Source organism: Mercurialis annua, linkage group LG5 (genome assembly GCF_937616625.2).
Source record: "Mercurialis annua linkage group LG5, ddMerAnnu1.2, whole genome shotgun sequence".
Lineage (NCBI taxonomy): Eukaryota > Viridiplantae > Streptophyta > Magnoliopsida > Malpighiales > Euphorbiaceae > Mercurialis > Mercurialis annua.
The window spans coordinates 53,859,350-53,877,560 of record NC_065574.1 but is presented as its reverse complement, the minus strand read 5'-3'; the positions used below and the strand labels follow the sequence as shown (position 1 = coordinate 53,877,560).

Genomic DNA, 18,211 nt, shown 5'->3' with positions numbered 1-18,211 from the left:
GTAAAAACAATTATCACGAAATTTTTGTTATGGTTCACGAATGGCTACAAAAAAGTTTCAAATATCCCAAAATGGGCTAAACTAGACGATTTTGAAAGATTTGGATATAACTGATAAAATCTGCAAACGTTTGATGTTTTATTGGAATCAACCTTAAAATATATCTCAAGAAATGAAAAATAAAAATAAAATAAAATAGGAGTAATTATACTCCTATCAACTGTAATTAAGTAAACAAATCCAAACTAAATTTTAATTTAGTTTTAGTTAAAATTGATAATTAATATTGATTTAAACTTAAGCAATTAAAAATATAAATTAAATTATTTTAATTACTCTGTTGGTCCAAAATTGATGTGCCATCCTATTTTTTGTGGCATCTTAAATTATAGCCACCTTTTAATTTTAGTAAACAGTTTGAAGATTAGAAAACTTTTTTACCCCTACTAAATAATGTATATTTATTCCCAAATGAACTAATTCTTCAAATTTTAAATATTAAAATATTATATGTTTAATGGTAAATATTATATATTATTTTGTACGTATATTATTTCCGTCTCATACAAATAAGAAAAATTAGATTTGCATAAAAATTGAAAAAACTAAAATAACTTTAGAAAGGTCCTTTTTTATATTAGTATTGATGAAACCGACTTGCAGAATAATATAACGCACCAAATCCGCCTGTCAAAGAGAATATGTGGACTTGCCAACACAAGTCGCGGTTGAGTTTTTAGAGACTCGCCTTACATAGGCAACCTAAAAAATTCACCTTATAGCAGTAATGACCGAATCTCGTAAGATTCGGTAGATTTCAAATTTCATATCTAACGCGTTGAATTAGGAGATAAAGCCTAATCAGGAAAACTCCGCGAGATCCAAGGAAAAATCTTTATAGATATATTTAATCTTTACCCGACATCATGGATCTCTGGTAAAACGCGTTACATTCGATATTGTCATATTTGCCGAATCCTATGCGGATTCGGCATCCGTTGCTCTAGGGCGAATCCTCTCTAATTTTCTTATATGGGCGAATCCGTTTAGGATTTGGTGATGGTCCAGTTAGACAAGTCCTCCGATTCTCCATTAGGGTCGACCTCGGCTATGACTTGTTTAGGCGATTCCACAGATTTTCCTTGACGGTGTAGATCCAATGAGATTCAATTCATTATATCATTATGTATTTCGGTTTTCATCATTTAATTTTATAAAGACAACATTAATATTATAAAATTAAGTTTATAATGAAGAGAATATTAATGTTATAAAATTAAGTTTATAAATATTTAATATTGAAAATAATTACAAAATTAATATCAAATTTATAATGATATAAATTTTAATACTCTACCGTCTCTCGGAGATAATATGCTAGTATTGATCTTTAATTTGGTTTGATTTATTAGCTACAAAAACCAAACATTGGTATTTTGACCAACAAATCGAACTGACTAATACATACTCAAATCTTTATTAAATTGAGCTAAAATGGAACTAAACTTCCATCCAAAAAAAGTTAAATCAAAAATCAATTTAGTTTAGTAAAAATTGATAAAAGAAAATATTTGCTTGGATTTAAAAAATATAGGTTTTATTTTACTTTATACCAATTGGTCAAACAAAACAAAAGAAAAATAAAACTTTAAACTAGTTATTAAAGAACCGCACATGTCAGTTCAATTAGTTGAAACGAGAATTAATTAGATATACAGTCTAACTAATCTGGAAAAAAATTAAAAATTCATTAATTAAGTTTAATCATATTAAATTAAACAACTCGAATTGACAAATGGTAAAATCAGTGACTAAACAGATTTAGCTGGTGGCTAGACCATAAATCAAGTTCAAATTAAAAAAAAAGAAGTTTACCAATAATTCAACCGCTGTTGAACTAGATTACTTATGAGTTCGTAACCACATATTTTTTGGTTTTCAAAATATTACTTTTTAAACTAAATTGTTTTTATTATTATTCTCGTTCAAAATTGAGATGTCACATCATTTTTTATATAAAATTATATTGAAATTTTATTTTATTTTTGATTCTATTTTTATTTATTTTTTGAATCGGCCTAAACCGAAATTGGTTTAGAACTGTCCAAGGGCATGGGGGAATTATGATGTTTAAATTTAAATATGCCTATCGAATATACATGACACATATCAATTATTTTTATTCGCTTTTTAATTAATTAAAGATAATATTCTTTTTAAGCCTATAAGAAGTATATTTTTTAAATTTTGATTAATTAACCATAAAATTGGTTAATTAAGAGACTCCAATGAGAGCTTATATTTGAAGTTTAAATATTACTATTATTTAAGTTTAGATACAACCATAGTCCCTTATCATTTCATAATCGTTTCATAATCGTGATAACTCTTGTTTACCATCACCTATTAAACCACCTTTATAATATTGGATAATCCTTTGTTCATTTTTGAATTTAATACATGACACTTATCAAACATCACAATTCCGCCAACATGATAATAGCCAACTATCCCGGCCATATCTCTAACTGCTTTTCAAAAAATTCATGATAGACCTATTATTTATTTACCGAAGGTTACAATTGTCTTTTTATTTTTCTTTTTAATTTAAATTACTTAAATAACCTTCAAATATTGAATCAAAATACTAAAATAGGCCTCTCTATCCGGATAGATTCTATCCGGATAGCTTTTTCCAAAAAAAAAAACCAAAGTCTTTTTCTTTTTGTTTTCTTTTTTAAATTATATAACTATACGACAGCTCTCTAGAGAGATAAAATTAAGAAATTTACTTACAAAAATTAAAAACAACACTCGATTCTAGAGAGAGAAAGTATTTTTCAGAGTCACAGGTATATAAAGTTTTAATCTTTAGAATTTGTAAAAAAATGGAACTTTAATTTTATTTTTTTATCCAAGTTTTGAACTTTACTGTTCATCAGGTGAAATTTTTATCTTGGTTTGTACTGTTCATGGAGCTAATTGATGTCTTACTTTAAATTTGGTGTTTTTTTTAGTGGTTGGTGATAATATGAAGTATGTAAATGATTTGTTTTAGTTTTTATGTGATGCTTAGTTGGTTTTGATTTTGGTTTTGTTTTGTGTATAATTTTGATGTAATTTAGATTGTTTGTCTCATGGGTTGACTTTATTTTGTGAAGTGTTTTAAACTTGAAATTTTTGTTTTTGATAGGTTTCTTGAGCTTGAATATGTTTTTTTATTAACCTAAGATGTTAACTATTATGAATCTTTTTTTATTCTTAATTGGTGTCAAACAATTCAATCAAAGTATTCTTCTTTATGGTAGAGTATAAATTTTAGTTTCTATTTTTGGCTTGGAAACTATGAAGATGGAGCATACTAATATTAGGTTGTTTACTGCAAATTTACTTGGTTTTGGTAATAACTGCGCGAAGAAAAGAGTAGTGTTTGTGAATTTACTTGCTTCACTCTGTGTGTGAGTTAACCTACAAATGTTATGTTCTATAGAGAATTTATATGTTAAGTTAATAGTTCAAAGATATAGACCCTTTAGCCGCTCGTTTAATTCGTGCAATTCAACTTCTTTCTTTATGTTCCTTAAGCTTATTATTATTTTCACTTCCGACGAAAAATTATGCTACTTGGTTTTAATTCTCACTTCTCTTGATGGACTGTTGAACCTCTTGGAGAATCTTTTTGTCTTATGGTACTTCTTCGTTGTTCAGTAGGACTAAACATGTGTTAGTTGTATTTGATGAATTTGAATACTGAGATTAAAGCAATGTTGAGATTAGATGTTGCACTGCTATTTGCATCTTTGAACTGCTTATGATGACATTTTCATCCATTATTCTCTACTCGGTGCAACTTATTGATCTGCTTGTAGCCTTGCTTGTTGGTACATGAAAAAAGATTTTAGTAATGATTAGTAAAGATTTCTTGGAGTTTTTCTGCTTCCATCTTAATTTGATATGAAAAGAAAACACACACGAGTTGCTAGTATAATAATTGAGGCTGATGTTAATTTATTTGTTGTTATTCTATGTGATCCTTTTTTCTCCTAGTTTCTTGGCATCTACATATGTTCTAATACTTTGCCTTTTGTTTTTATGACAACAGTCTCGGCTGGTGCTTGATTGCATAGAGGGGTTTTGTTCCCCCACTGATGTTTCAAAGTCGAGATTGTGATACATATCGTAAGCACAGATCTAATGCCATCAATAAAAATGCAGACCAAAGTAAGCGCAGGTTCTTTAAAAGAAAAAAGTTGTCTGAGTGTGTGCCAAAAGTCTAGTACGATATCTAAAAAATCAGGTCCTCATGTCACAGTTTCTCGAGAAACAACAGAATTCGTTGAATGCTTTCAGAGATGTGAGGATGGCTTTGGTAAGAAACTTCGGTTAAATAATACTTTGAAATATTTGATTTTATTTTTCCTGCTATCCTCATCATAAATAATTAGTATTTTTTTTGTTGGTACATGCTGTTTAAATTTTGGTGAAAGCATTTTGAGTTGCAAAAATTTATCCAGAAAGCTTTATGGTATTTATTATTTATTTATTTGCTTTCCACCAAAACAGTCACATGCAGTCTTGTTATTGCAACTATGTTTTGCTTCAAGCTGTTCCGTTATTTAGCTTTAATGTAACATCGTGACCATTTTCTAATTTATGCAACTGCTGACAATTCATGTTAGTTCATACAAGTGTGGAAATATGCACCCCAGATGTTGAAAGTGATGAGGCCGTTGACCAGCCACGATTTCCAAGTGAAGGAAATTTTCAGTTTCAGAAGCAGTCATTAGTTTTTGTAGATTCTGGCACTATGGAAAAAAGGGTAAGATTGTACGAAACTGTATATTTGTTATCTTATTTTGTTTCTTTCTCTTTCATGTCTGTAAAATCTCATCGTGACATGGTTGCTAAAAACTAAATACGCCGGAAAGATTTGTCCTGCGGAATAATGTGCCTTTGATAAAACATCAGCGTGACTTGTTCGTTGCTCTATAATGACTCTACTAAAATCGTTCATCAAATTGCAGGATTGCACCAGCACGTGCACATCAAACTTGGAAACAATATTTTCCCCTGCTTTGGAGCCTGTTGAAATCCACAGCATACCAAATATCAATGATGATGCAGGTGAGTTGTGTAGTGTTTGATAACATAATATCTAACTATGTGAGAGATGGGCAAGCGCGAGTTAGTTCAGTTTAAGGAAAAATAACTATTGGTTCTGCAAGGAATACGTTTTAATCCAACGGAAATAAACCCTCTTTTCTGTCTTTGGTAGTGCCAGTGGTGTATTCTTACCGTTTCTTCTACATTTTTGGCAGGCAGCAACAATGACGTGAATGTGCCGAGGTTGGAAGCTGATGACAGTGATGATAATAGGAGTTCATGTGAATATCAAACATGCAATGTTTCTGATTTCTTTATTTCTGACATGATAATTTCTAGTTTACCCTTTGACGGGAGGGATGATGATATCATTGAGACCAATCCGTTTCCTGATTATAAATGTGCTGAATCAAGTATGTTCTTTGATGTGGCTGAGGAATACATGATGTTACCTTTTCTTGAGGACACTGCCAAAATGAGCAATACTGATGATATGAAATCATGTGAAGAAGGCATGACATACCCTGATAATACTAGCTTGTACCTTGCGATTAATCAAATAAGATCATGCAATCAGGAATCTGATTTCAACACTGACCCAGATCCAGCAGAAGAATTTGATCCTCAGCTTTTCATTAAAAATTTACCTGAACTATCTGATGTGGAGTCACTTACTGTTGTGGCTACAAAGGAGTCTTGTTCAAGGAAGTCTGTTACTTTAGTGCTTGATTTGGACGGTAAGAATATATTGTTTGTAAATTTTCATATGTTAGTCATATATGAGAATCTATTTGAGATTAGTTTGTATGTGCAGAAACTTTAGTTCACTCTACACTGGAGCATTGTGATGATGCGGACTTCACATTTACTGTGTTCTTTAACATGAAAGAACACACTGTCTACGTTAAACAGAGGCCTCACCTGCACAGATTCTTGGAGAGAGTTGCAGATATGTTTGAAGTTGTTATCTTTACAGCTAGCCAAAGCATCTATGCAGCTCAGCTATTGGACATACTAGATCCAGATAAAAAGCTTATATCTCATCGCGTTTACCGTGAGTCGTGCATTTTCGCAGATGGAAGTTACACAAAAGATTTGACAGTTTTAGGTGTTGATCTTGCAAAAGTCGCTATTATTGATAATTCTCCTCAGGTATTATAACCTCCCCATTTGCTTCGATGGTTAGCGATTTGCTTCCTATTCTTTCCTCACTTTATTTAGTTGTTACAAGCTCCGTATTTTTTGGAGATATGAATGGTGATTGTCTTGATGACATCCTTTTAGTTAACTTATTTTTGGATCCGATTTAGGACCTAAAGTTAGATATCTGTCGTTCAAATCAGATTCTTGAAGCTTTTTTGTCTAATTAAAGAAACCTGTGAAAGCACCATCCAGTTTCACCTCCTATAAGTAACCAGGAGATAAATAAAATGATAGGATTAGGAATGGTAGACACAAATAGAAAAAACCTTGGGTTGTTGAGTTCAAACCTGATTTGTTAAACCTTGTTCTCTTTTTGATTATTTTTCAGGTTTTCAGGTTGCAAATAAATAATGGAATTCCTATTAAAAGTTGGTTTGATGACCAATCTGATTGTGCTCTAATTTCATTGCTTCCGTTCTTAGAGACCCTGGTTGATGCCGATGATGTCCGTCCTATAATTGCAAAGAGATTTGGTAACAAGGAATAAGAGATTCTTATCTTTACTAGCGTGAATTAGCTCCTTATTGGTCAAATTATGTTTTGTTTTGTTTTTAGCAAAATTTCTCTAATTTAGACGGTCCATTTTTTTTCTCTTTTCACTTTTGAGATAGTTAACTACACAATAAGCTAGTGTTTGTCTTGTTTGAGTCGGCTTTCAGGGCTTGTCCTTCTCTTTTCTCCTTTCAGCTGACAACTTCAGGTGGGGGGTGGGGGATCTCTTTCTAATTTTTCTGAAAGGTAGATATAGAGTATGTCTGTTTCATTTTATGTACAGTTGAGGTTGCTATGAAATTCATACAAGGGTGTATATCAATTATTGTGAAATATACGTTTCGCAAACTTGTAGTGCCTTCTTAGTTCGCAGTGTATCATCTTGCAATATCTTATTTTGTGCTTCTTCATTGCCTTTTACTTTACCTTATTGAAGCAGTCAAAATACTGTAGGCTAGTACAAGAAAACTGATCCTTGGGGTTGAAACTGTTAAAATTCATCCCTTTCATTTACTTTTTTACTCTTTGCAACACTGCAACTAGCATTCAGTGATGCATCTTTGGAAAAATTCAAGAAATTATGTTTGATTTGGACTCATACGAGTCACGAGTCTAGTCTAGGCGACCCTATAGGGTGAATCGAGAATGGCATTGAATCGGTAGAGAATCGTTTGGGAATCAAAATTTTAATTTATTTCATATAATGTCTCCACATGGATCAAGTCTTTTGGATGTATGTCGGATTGTCTTTCGTGCACTCAACATCAGTTATTGCTTCTTATTATGTTGAACTAATGAGGTGATTGAGCTTGTAGTTTATTTAGCTTTTTTTTGTTTGTTAAGGTTTTAACTGCCAATATTTACGCTAGCGATTTTTCCAGGTTGAATTTGAAAATTTTGAGTGTTCTATTAATCTGAATTTCCTTTACTCTGCTATCTGTAAAGTTTTCATTTGCTTCATAGGCTGTCATCTTGATTTATGATTCTGGTTTCTTCTCTCAATGGTATTTAATCATTAGACCTTGATTTATGATTCTGGTTGCTATTCTCACTGATGGATCTTTTATGCACTAAAGTAGACCTTTATTTATGATTCGGGTTGCTTAAGGATGGTGATCATTCGAAAGTTGATTGTTTTCAACTAACTGTATATGTTTCTATTGTTGCAGTTATCTCCCGTGGCACATGTACTTCAGTATTACAATATAGCGGTTAACTTTTTTCTACTTATTACTTGTGTTTATCTATTTTTCCAACCAGTTGGGAATGCCGTCATAACTAGGAAGCTAACCTTGTTCTCTGACAATAGTTGAAGTTAAGATAAAACAAATAATGTTTTCCGTTATGCTGTTATCTGGATTAGTTTTGGAAATCCAAATGAGAATAATATTGGCTCTTGATTCCATGTGGAAATTATTGAGAACTTGAGTTACTCGAATACTGTAAGAGAGACTTATAACTTTGCAATTGCAAGATGTTTATATAGGCTGATGATGTCTGAATGAGATTGGCCACTTGCATGTTTGATTTAGCAGATCACGAGGAAGAGAGGTTTGTAAAACGAAAGTGGGAATGAAACCCCGACTTGGTATCTGCTTTACAAATTAGCAATAAAATATGCTGCAATATTACAAATTTTCTTTTTAAATTTTTTGCATGCCTGATTTGCAGGTCTTGTGACGAACATTCTGTAGTATCTGCTTATGCCAACATGTAGGTATGTCGGAGTTTAGTTCGAGTTCAGTTATTACTTTGTTGTTCGTTTTCTTGCTGAACTATTGACAGTCTTAACCCTCACCTTAAATATCCAAAAGATGGTGAATTGGTTGTATAGACTCATTTTTATTAAAATCTTATTGTTCTATATTGTTCAATATTTTCTCAATGTTCTTGTTGGATTCTTTCTTCTGAATAGCAATGTGTATAAAAAGAAGTATCCTGCTTTGTATTGCTGTTTTTCTCCTGGTTAATAGACTGTAATCTCTAGATGTGTTCTATAAATTATTTCGACATGATTTAAGTGTTTTGCGTTCATATGAATATTTTTACGATTTGGATTAATTCCGGGAATTGAAGTTTGAAGTCATTATGTGTATGAGAATGAATGATTCTTCATTGTCTATCAGCATGAAGTTTACATCTTCAAATTCAAAAGCCAAACTGAAAAAAAATTATATAATCTAAAACAATTGAACCTATTGGTTTAGTATGATTTGGTTTGAAATTTTAAATGTTCTTAATAAATTAATTTGGTTTCATTGTGAAAAATTAAAATTTTATTTTAATTGTCTCGGTTTGAATTAAATACACTCCTACAAATTATTTTTAATTTCAAACTCAACTCGATTAATTTTTTGTTTAAAATTCACTGAGATTAATTATATGAAATTTGTATCTTTGATCACTACAATTTAGATGAAATCTTCATAACATATTTAATTTTATTTAAAAAGAATATATGTCATCTTTAATTTTTAAGTTGTAAATGATACAATTGAGTTAATCAGTAATGCTAAATAATGGTTTTGTTGTGAATTAAGATGCTCAATTGTGATTACTTTATAATTTTATACATTTATGATTATGGTTATTGAACTAATGACCAATAGAAAGAATGTGATTATCTAATTGTCTTAATTGTTCTCAATTTTAATTAAAGGAAGTTCATGAACCTTAATACGCAACTTTTTTTGAGGTAATTCGTTTTCATTTCAATTAAGGAAAGTTTATGGACGTACATTTACAAATAAAAAATTGAGGGGTCGCGACTCCCTCTGGTCTAAGGGACAGTCCCACCCTTGAATATCTGTTTTTAACCGAAATGTTCAATTTCATAAAAATATTTTTTGTTCGGGTCTCAATTTTTTTGTTTAATATATTTATTAGGGCGATTATAATGGCATTGCTATGTCGCATGCAAACGTAAAACAAACGAAATACGTAAAATATAGACTCAATTAGTTTTTGCATAAATATTTTTTTAGTTATTTTTGAATGGCAAATTCACTTCCGGCTGAAAAGACTATTAGGATGAAGTGAAATAATTTGGGATCTTTAGATAATAAAATTAATTCATAAGCTAATTGGTTAAATTGGAATAAATTGGTATTTAAGTCTTAATTAAACGGTAGATATATAATTTCTGAAAGAAAGAAGAACATGGAGTGTTTGAAATAATTAACTAATTAACCATGTTATCATCACTAACCCGTTACACAATTAACTTTTCACGGTTGTGGGCAGCAATTTATTGCATTAATTTGTGAGAATTTATCATTTTAAGCCTATTCATTTTCCATGCAAAAAACCTTCATGCAAACATAAATGCTAATATTCCTATATAAACCCCTTAACTTTTCATTATTTCATATCTTCACCCATATTTTTCTATCACCAAGTAATAGTCTCTCAAAAAATGGCTTCCAATCTTCAGTTTACGGTTCTGATCATTGCTTCATTGCTAGCTGCTACCTTGAGCAGCACGGCTATGGCAGCGCGTCCCTTGGCTCGAGCCTCCGGCTCAGGGTCAAGCCTCATGGCTAGGTTGAAGCTAGATGAAGAGTCAGCAAATTGTTGGGACTCTTTGATTCAACTCCAAGCTTGCAGTACTGAGATTATTCTGTTTTTCCTCAACGGCGAAACGGAGTTAGGCCACGGTTGCTGCCACGCTATTCGTATCATTAGTGAACAATGCTGGCCTAACTTGATTGACACGCTAGGGTTTACTACTGAAGAAGGTGACATACTTGAAGGATACTGCATTAAAGAGGAGGATGGTACTTCAACTCCGCCGCCGTCGCCGCCGTCTCCCGTGTATGGACTGCCTAAGGTTGTTCTGGAGCAGAATTTGGTCCCACTTCCTTGAGTAGAATTAAGATTTTGATGTAAGAAATAAAAGAATAATTGAATGTTTGGCCTATAATGTTATCTTAATTACTACTACTATATGTTTGTGATCCAGTTTTCATTTAAGGTATTGAGTAACACTTTTCATTATTAATTAATTTGTCTGCCTGTTTGGTACTTGTTTTGCTAAATCATCCGAGGATGAAGAAAAAAAAATATGTTTTGAAATAGACTGAAAATTTAAGTTTTTTTATTCCTTTCTCGTAGTGACTGAATTCGTAGTCTCGAGGTCAAAACTGATGTTATGAACAAATTTTCATGATATTAGTATTAGTTAAAGGATCTGCTTTTCTAAGTTAGAAAATGAAATGTTTTAGCATGAGGATGAGCACGAGTCAAAATTAAAATCTGCAGTTTATTATACTACAATCCCATATTCACCAGTATCAGGCAGAACGTAACGCATAACTTGCCTGCAGGCTGATACGAGGATTTGAAAATTAATAAGATGAATTCTAAATCGTGAATTAAACTGAAAACAACTCTCCCATTAAAATGGACCAAAAGCAAGACAAAATTTAGAGGGAAAAAAAGCATGATAGATGAACTAAAAGGAACATATTTGATTTTCCTGATATTCAATACTCAGGTCATTGCTTCATACCAATTTTTCTTGTTCGATTTTTTGTTTTTCATTTCTTTTCCTTTTGGGGTACATTACGAGTTTAGAAACATGTTTACACACATAGACGCGTGAAATGTAAATTTGATGCTTGGGTTATTCTAGATTTTGTTCGTGTGGAAGCTGCGGTTCTGAGGGTGTTTGTTGTTGGTGATACTGTTGCTGTTGCATCTGAGACTGCTGATTCGGTAGCTGCTGTTGTGCGTAAACTAGATTTTGTTGCTGATAGGATTGCTGCTGTTGCATCTGCTGATAAGGTACTTGCTGCTGTTGCAGCACCAATTGTTGTTGTTGCTGCGGTTGCAGCTGCTGTCCCTGCTGTTGCTGAAAATATTGCAGCTGCAACAATTGCTGCTCATATTGCTGTTGATAAAGCTGCTGCTGTTGTGGTTGTTGGTGATGCAGTGTCTGCTGTTGTTGCCATAGAAGCTGCTGTTGCTGGTAGTAATAATTTTGCCACATTTGGTTATATGCTTCGTTAGTCTGCAAATTCCCTTGTAGCTCAGTACTTTGCATAGGAATTTGAGACAGCTGTGGTTGAGGATACAATGTAGGCTGCACAGGCGGTTGAGCAAGGTTCTGCGCCGGCCAAGCTTGAGGTGCTGTTAGATTAGCAACAGAAGCTGAATACTGATTTTGAACTTGGCCACCTTGGTAAACTTGTGGATCCTGTGATGATCGGTGCTGAGAATTGTAATCTTGATTCATGAACCTTTGAGAGCCTTCTTCGGCACGTTGATATGTCCTTTGAGGGGAATACTGCCTCTGTTTATAATGCCTTCTATTCGAATTCCCACGAAAACCAAATTTGGAATCTTTGTGAAATCTATCAGAATTATTCCTTTGATGCCAATTTCTACCACTATTGCCTAGTTTCTGTTGCTCTGGAAATGCATGTTCCATAACAATCTGATTAGTCGCTGAAGGACTCGCATACTCACGATTAGTTTGGGCAGAAACAGTTGCTCGAGTGTCTCCGGGGCTGGATATACTGGAATTAATGTTAGTATTTTGACCACGATCCAGCATATTTTCAATTGGCATGCTGTCTCTCTCGGATAGTTCACTCTTCGGCAATATAGTATTTTGAGGAAATCCATACTCATTCGATGCGGGACTAATTGGTTTTGGACTTTTAGCATCCTGGGGATCAAGGGATAGTTTCTGCAGCGAAGGTGTCTTCAGATCCTGTTCAGACTCCAGATCCACCTCTTTCTGAGCATCATCTTCTTTAGACAAAGAATTAAACGCCGGAGTACTTTCAGTTTCATTGGCAACTTGACATTCTAAGTCAAGAGAGTGAAATTTTTGTTCACTAACATCCTCAGATGGCTCTGAAACTTTGAATGACACCTGGAATACACTCTCACTTACTATGTTGTCAGATTTTCCCAATTGAAGCACGGTAACTTTTTCCGGGTTTGCAAGCTCATTCTGATCTTCGAGCAAAGGTGATTCTTGAACTGATACCTCATTAGGTAAAATATCACGGTTTATCAGTACTGGCGATTTCTGGTCAGAGATTTGATCAGCGGCAGGATGTGCAGCCTGGGTGTCCTTTAATTCAGGCGAGGAAGGATTAGTTGTTTCCAGTGATGATTGAATGAGGCAGTGAGAACTCGAATCTTCAGAGGGTTGATGAGGTAGACCGACACGGATTTCTTCTCCTTCCAAATCTAGTTTCCATTGCTTGGTTCCTGCAGCTTCTTGAAACACCATAGTCCTTACAGAAAATGGAAACAGTTTAAAGTGCCGATTCCATGCCTTTCTTACATCATGCGCTGATCCACAAAGGTCAACAAACTGTTGTCAATAGAAGTCTGTTAGTAGTAATTTTAGAAAGGGTTAGATGCTTCCCTAACTATATGCGAGTGTGATGATGCAACAGTAAATAAATCCGAGCAGTCGATTTAAGGTAACTACTAACTAGTGTCCTGAGATGCAAATCCATGCTGCACTTATCAAAATACCAATTCATCCACAAAACAAACAGAAATATTCACATATTGTAAAATCATTCTTTAAAATGATTATGAATAGAAATTACATTTGATAGAAATGATCACCTCTCAAAAAAATAATATAGAAATGATCATAGTAATCTTATGAAATCTTTAATTTACTTTTACCAAGTACATGAAATGAAAAGATAAAAATTCACATGACAAGAGAAATCACCACAAACAAAGACAACTAAATTTAACATTTCAAGACATTATGGTCCAGATTGAGAAAAAGTTAACCTCCAAGTAAAGTCTTGATATGTCCTCCCTATCTTTTGCACTCAAACCTTGAGGTACACCTGTGCCTGAAGATATAGCATCTGCTACAATGGCATCTATCACATTCATATGCCTCGACCCTCCACGTGAGATTGCAAATTTTATTAGCTCCTGTTTAAGTAACAATTGACGACCATAATACTATTTTTTAACAGTTGGTAGTTTTCAGGAAGCTATAATGTGAAAATAAAACCATCTAAAGAAGCAAAAGGCTGTCGAGGATAGCAGAATACCGTTCTTTTTTCAGATTTGAATATAGCCACAAATAAAAGAAGATTTACCTCTAGAAGTGATTTGCACCAAGGCATGTGCTTGATTCCATCTATCAGGATGTCTCTAGCAACATCTTCACTATCAGAAGACTACAAATGAGAAAAATTTAGCATAAATATATTTACTGAACAAGAAAGCAATGGCCAAGCGGCAAACTCCACAGATGGAAATTTCAAAGTTAGCAAATACTTATACATGAAATGAAACCAGTTTAATAGTGACTTATACAAGCAAGCACTCATAAATATAACCATATAGTTCAAATGTAGCTTGAGATTTACAGGAAAGAAGATGAATAATTTTGGGGAGAAACTCGAACTAATAATTTAAGTATTTGCAAAAAGAAATGTGATGAACAGAAACATCAACCAGCGGCTAAGTGATGATAGATGATTCTAAGAATAACATAATGTGAAAAAATAAAAATGGATAGAAAATTAAGAGACAAAATTGCATATAATTGGACTTGCATAAAAAACTTACCATAAATTTTAGTCTAGAAAGGTGAACATACAAAATTGAAAGTATATGCCATTTTTCCATCTTTCCAGCCATTTCTATTGCTTCTTTGCATGTAGTTGAAGCTGCATTGAAATTTCCCTGTCCATGAAACCAAAACTTTCTAGTCACTACGAATCTGGATATATAAGCATTTGGATTCTTTCTTTTGTTTTAGTAATAACAGAAGCATTGATCAAGAAATGACATACTAGACGTTTCTCCATGTTAGATTTTGTTATAACATTTTCAACGAAGTCTGAATCTGATTCCTTATTGCATTGAAGAAAGGAAGCACGTGCACTAATCACATCTCCTGTGTACTCCTTAAACCTGGCATTGAACAGATGAATCACTGATACCCTCTGCAGTGAATATAAGAGTGGGCCATAAAAAATCTCCATTCATGTAAAGCAATTAAGTAAAAACATCCTATAAAATCATCCACTGGTTTCAGTATGCCACAACATTAAGCTGATATAACAAGAAACTGAGCATACAGCATAATAACTTTTGATAGCTAAATTGTTAAAACCTTTTAGGAGTCGTAGAACAATTGAAGGCAGTAACCTAGGGAGCGCTTTATCCTGTTAAGTGCAATGACCACAGTGATAATGACCCTGCCGTTTATAATATTAAAGGTGCGATCGTGAACTTCTGTGTAAAATTTCATTTATTTTCAGAATGCACAAAACAATTTACAAGCAGTAAGAATCCCTAAAGTCGTGATTGGTTCCACTTCCACACAAACTTGGTCAATTCCTAGCACCTTCAATTAAGCTGCTCAATTTCCTATTGATAGAAAGTTTGAGATTTATCATTTAAATTCTTATTTTGTTAAATCAAAAATCTTTGTTTTCTGCTTGTGTAGCTAATAGATTATTAAATAAATTTTGATGCAAGAATTTGTTATTCTTGCAAAAAATAGTTTAACTGAAAAGACTAAAAGCAAACAACTGCAATTGCAGTGTGCTTCAATCACTTTATCTAAATGCTAAAAAAATTAATCATCATACATAGGACATAATGACAGTTTACTTCATTTTCTTGCTAGATTGTCAGAAAAGCTAAATGGGATTGTTAGTTAAAAAGACATCCATTGCAAGACTTAATTACTTTAGACTAAAAAGAAAAAAGAAATGATGAACAAAGCCACAAGTGATAAAAATAGTAAAATAGGCATCTTCATGATGAAAGGAAAAGTTCTAGTTAAATTATTAACCTTCAGAAAGATTTGTGTTGCTCGATCCAGTGAATAGTTTGCTATCTCTCTTCCTCCCTTACTGTCCATGAAATCCACATAACGCATCCAAAACTCAGGATAATTAGCACAAGGAATTAAGCATCTTTCATAAAGTTGAACAGCCTATAGTCAATGAAAATGAGGGATGTCAGAAGCAAAAAAATAAAGCAAGAAAGAAGCCTAAATAAGAACGAGATAGCATGAAATTAATACCCAGTCAAAATCTCCATTTAACTCGGCAAAGTCCAGATAATGGTGCCAATTTTCCAACTGATTGGCGTCAAGTGGCTTGACATGAAAATAGGGCCGCTTAATATGAGTCTCAAAGCAACTTATTTTTTCATTCAACATAGAAGCTTTCTGAAAGAATAATTCTCCAATAGATTTATATTTCTGCAGCACATTAGACCTAGCTGAGCCAATGGATGGATCCAGCAGGTCTTTAATGATGCGGACAATATTATCTTGGTTATAATGTGTAGAAGCTTCATTATCAAGTATAGGCTCTGATAAGTCCATCAAGCTGGAAGTGTTACAAGATTGCATCTCTGCCTCCCATATTTGCACTAACTTCTTAAAACTGAAGCAAGTTGAAAATTAAGGCCAATGAGAGCATAATTCAAGATAATATGATACTATCCAACAAGACATGAAAACAGAAGAGAAACTAAGAGCATGTTATGTCAAAGGAATAAAAGATTTTTTTATAAAAAAACAGACCATGAAAAATAACATGCAACTGCAGCTGTAAACACTAACCCTCAAAAGAGGATTCTTATTTCTGTTCTTCTTTTCATGAATAATGGTATAATACAAATCTTCAAACATATTTCTTTTAAGTTATTTAAAAAGTTAGAGAAAAGAAACTCATATGAGAGAGGCATACCTATCATAATAGTGATGCAACTTTGTGGTAGGAAACCTTAGTGTTTGAATGTAAATGTGAGCCAAGGAACTCCAGTCTTTCAGAGAGAACTCAAACTCAATATATTTATCCCACAAGGAATGGCATAAGTAATTCTTTCCAACAAATGATAAGGCTCTTTTGAATAATCTGTTAAACAAGGTCAGACAAACTATTAACTGAGGTATGAAAATACTCCATTAAGCAAAAAATGTTTAAGAGATTCAAAATTGAGGCAAGGCTTTAGCGCCTAGGTATGAAATGATTATAACTGAAGCATAGTGCGCATAGGGAAGTATGATCCATACAGGTCAACAAGATTAATTTAATTAATGTAATTCGGGATTCCCTATTCAGAAATTAGTGCAAAAATTACATTCCAATTATGGCATAATATCCTAAAAGAGTATCCATCCAGTAAATTGTTGCATGCAAGCTATCCTTAACAACCAAGGAAGAATGCTATAGGCTCCTAAATGAGAGAAAAAAATAGTCCATAGGGGAATCAAAGGCATCACAATATTAAGCTAATATGTGAACAGAATCAGACACAGTTCATGAAATTTGAAAAGGCAAGTTTTCTGATTCCAAAAGGCAACAGTTCATAACATCTCCAAATCCTCTACAAGTGAAAGAAGACAGTTTCATTTTTCAAGTAGGATTCTTAATGAGGAAGCGTGGATTTCATTTCCAAACAAATAAAAAAAAGCATGTTCCCGAAAAACAAACAACATAAGCAACACAAAGCAGAAGTTCCACAACAAGTACAAAAATACGGAATTTGATGTTCGCTGTTCTTTAAAAACTTACCTACGAACATCAGATGGATCCTCAAAATAAACAGTCCCGAAACAGCAGTAGTCAACCCACAAATCAACATAACAAGTAGCAGATGCAACAGCTCTTTCAAACACTTCAACAACCTTGCCACCATTGCACAACCGTATAATGTGATTAACATACTTCCTCCAATAACCATAGCACAGAGGAAACTCGGACAAGAACGAATCATACACTAAACATATGTACTCTACACTATCCTGCAAAAATCAAGCAGCATTTCATTTTCACTAATCAAACCTAATACAAGCAAACAACATAAACAATAAAACCGATCCATATAGCGAAATTTTTTACATCCTTCATCATTTCTCAACTAAACTAACGGTCAAAATTCAACAAATATTCAAAAATTAGACATTATATCAACAATAAGTTTATTCATTCATTTAGTTAAATATATTACTGATATTATGATAAAATTGAACTTACAGGATAATCTTTTTCAACCTCTGATATAAGCGAAGTCCAGTCATCAAACTCTAATGATCCATTAGCGGTAATTTCAAGCAGTTTAGCCTTGTTAATTACAACAACTGCTGCAAAAGAGTAGATTAATTAGATAAATGCATTCAAATCTTAGTTTGATAGCTCATGTAATTACATACCAGTGGAGTTTTCAGTGCTCAAAATTTGCTCCTCCATTAATTAATCACTTAAAAATAAGTTCAAATTTTTTAATTTTTTAAGAGCTGCTTTGAATCGTTTGATTATGGAAGCAACGGGATGAAAGAGAGGGAGGGATTGAGAAATTGGGCTGGACATTCATTGTTTTGGCCCATTTGTAGGATCTTTATGGGCCATGATTAAGACCGGGTGATTGTACTTTCCTTTTGGAATAAAGT

At 33.1% G+C, this 18,211-nt stretch overlaps 3 protein-coding genes across 6 annotated transcripts; 2 read left to right on the top strand and 1 right to left on the bottom strand.

Annotated features, from left to right (window-relative positions):
• Positions 1-2,740: 2,740 nt before the first annotated feature.
• LOC126680259 (uncharacterized) lies at positions 2,741-7,163 on the top strand. Of its 3 annotated transcripts, none has more exons than XM_050375350.2 (8): positions 2,741-2,852; positions 4,103-4,221; positions 4,313-4,369; positions 4,680-4,819; positions 5,025-5,124; positions 5,319-5,840; positions 5,918-6,255; positions 6,635-7,163. In XM_050375350.2, exons 2-8 carry the CDS (start codon positions 4,149-4,151, stop codon positions 6,791-6,793), a joined length of 1,389 nt encoding a protein of 462 aa, XP_050231307.1. In that variant the 5' UTR covers positions 2,741-2,852; positions 4,103-4,148; the 3' UTR covers positions 6,794-7,163. The 3 variants fall into 3 exon arrangements, with proteins under 3 accessions (XP_050231307.1, XP_055961727.1, XP_050231308.1); XM_050375351.2 differs by lacking the exon at positions 2,741-2,852 and adding an exon at positions 2,871-2,942; XM_056105752.1 differs by having other exon boundaries at positions 4,103-4,369.
• A 2,360-nt stretch (positions 7,164-9,523) lies between these two features.
• LOC126680263 (egg cell-secreted protein 1.3-like) lies at positions 9,524-10,747 on the top strand. The gene has a single exon (XM_050375357.2). The coding sequence runs from the start codon at positions 10,214-10,216 to the stop codon at positions 10,661-10,663; it is 450 nt and encodes a 149-aa protein (XP_050231314.1). The 5' UTR covers positions 9,524-10,213; the 3' UTR covers positions 10,664-10,747.
• A 500-nt stretch (positions 10,748-11,247) lies between these two features.
• On the bottom strand, positions 11,248-18,068 carry LOC126680257 (pre-mRNA-processing factor 39-2). Of its 2 annotated transcripts, none has more exons than XM_050375341.1 (11): positions 17,975-18,068; positions 17,799-17,905; positions 17,337-17,566; positions 16,509-16,676; positions 15,836-16,202; positions 15,602-15,745; positions 14,592-14,744; positions 14,365-14,481; positions 13,890-13,970; positions 13,570-13,719; positions 11,248-13,129 (listed from the first exon to the last, which is right to left on the bottom strand). In XM_050375341.1, exons 1-11 carry the CDS (start codon positions 18,009-18,011, stop codon positions 11,423-11,425), a joined length of 3,261 nt encoding a protein of 1,086 aa, XP_050231298.1. In that variant the 5' UTR covers positions 18,012-18,068; the 3' UTR covers positions 11,248-11,422. The 2 variants fall into 2 exon arrangements, with proteins under 2 accessions (XP_050231298.1, XP_050231299.1); XM_050375342.1 differs by having other exon boundaries at positions 17,799-17,902.
• Between the last annotated feature and the right edge of the window lie 143 nt (positions 18,069-18,211).

What these genes read in the sequence shown, in the direction of transcription:
- LOC126680259 (XM_056105752.1), top strand. Translation starts at nt 4,195, where the DNA reads ATGCCATCAATAAAAATGCAGACCAAAGTAAGCGCAGGTTCTTTAAAA. An exon ending in GAGATGTGAGGATGGCTTTG is followed by an intron (nt 4,370 to 4,679) that starts GTAAGAAACTTC and finishes AATTCATGTTAG; the next exon opens with TTCATACAAGTGTGGAAATA. An exon ending in TTTAGTGCTTGATTTGGACG is followed by an intron (nt 5,841 to 5,917) that starts GTAAGAATATAT and finishes TTGTATGTGCAG; the next exon opens with AAACTTTAGTTCACTCTACA.
- LOC126680263 (XM_050375357.2), top strand. Translation starts at nt 10,214, where the DNA reads ATGGCTTCCAATCTTCAGTTTACGGTTCTGATCATTGCTTCATTGCTA.
- LOC126680257 (XM_050375341.1), bottom strand. Translation starts at nt 18,011, where the DNA reads ATGGAGGAGCAAATTTTGAGCACTGAAAACTCCACTG. An exon ending in TAAATGGAGATTTTGACTGG is followed by an intron (nt 15,746 to 15,835) that starts GTATTAATTTCA and finishes CATTGACTATAG; the next exon opens with GCTGTTCAACTTTATGAAAG. An exon ending in CAACACAAATCTTTCTGAAG is followed by an intron (nt 14,745 to 15,601) that starts GTTAATAATTTA and finishes TATTCACTGCAG; the next exon opens with AGGGTATCAGTGATTCATCT.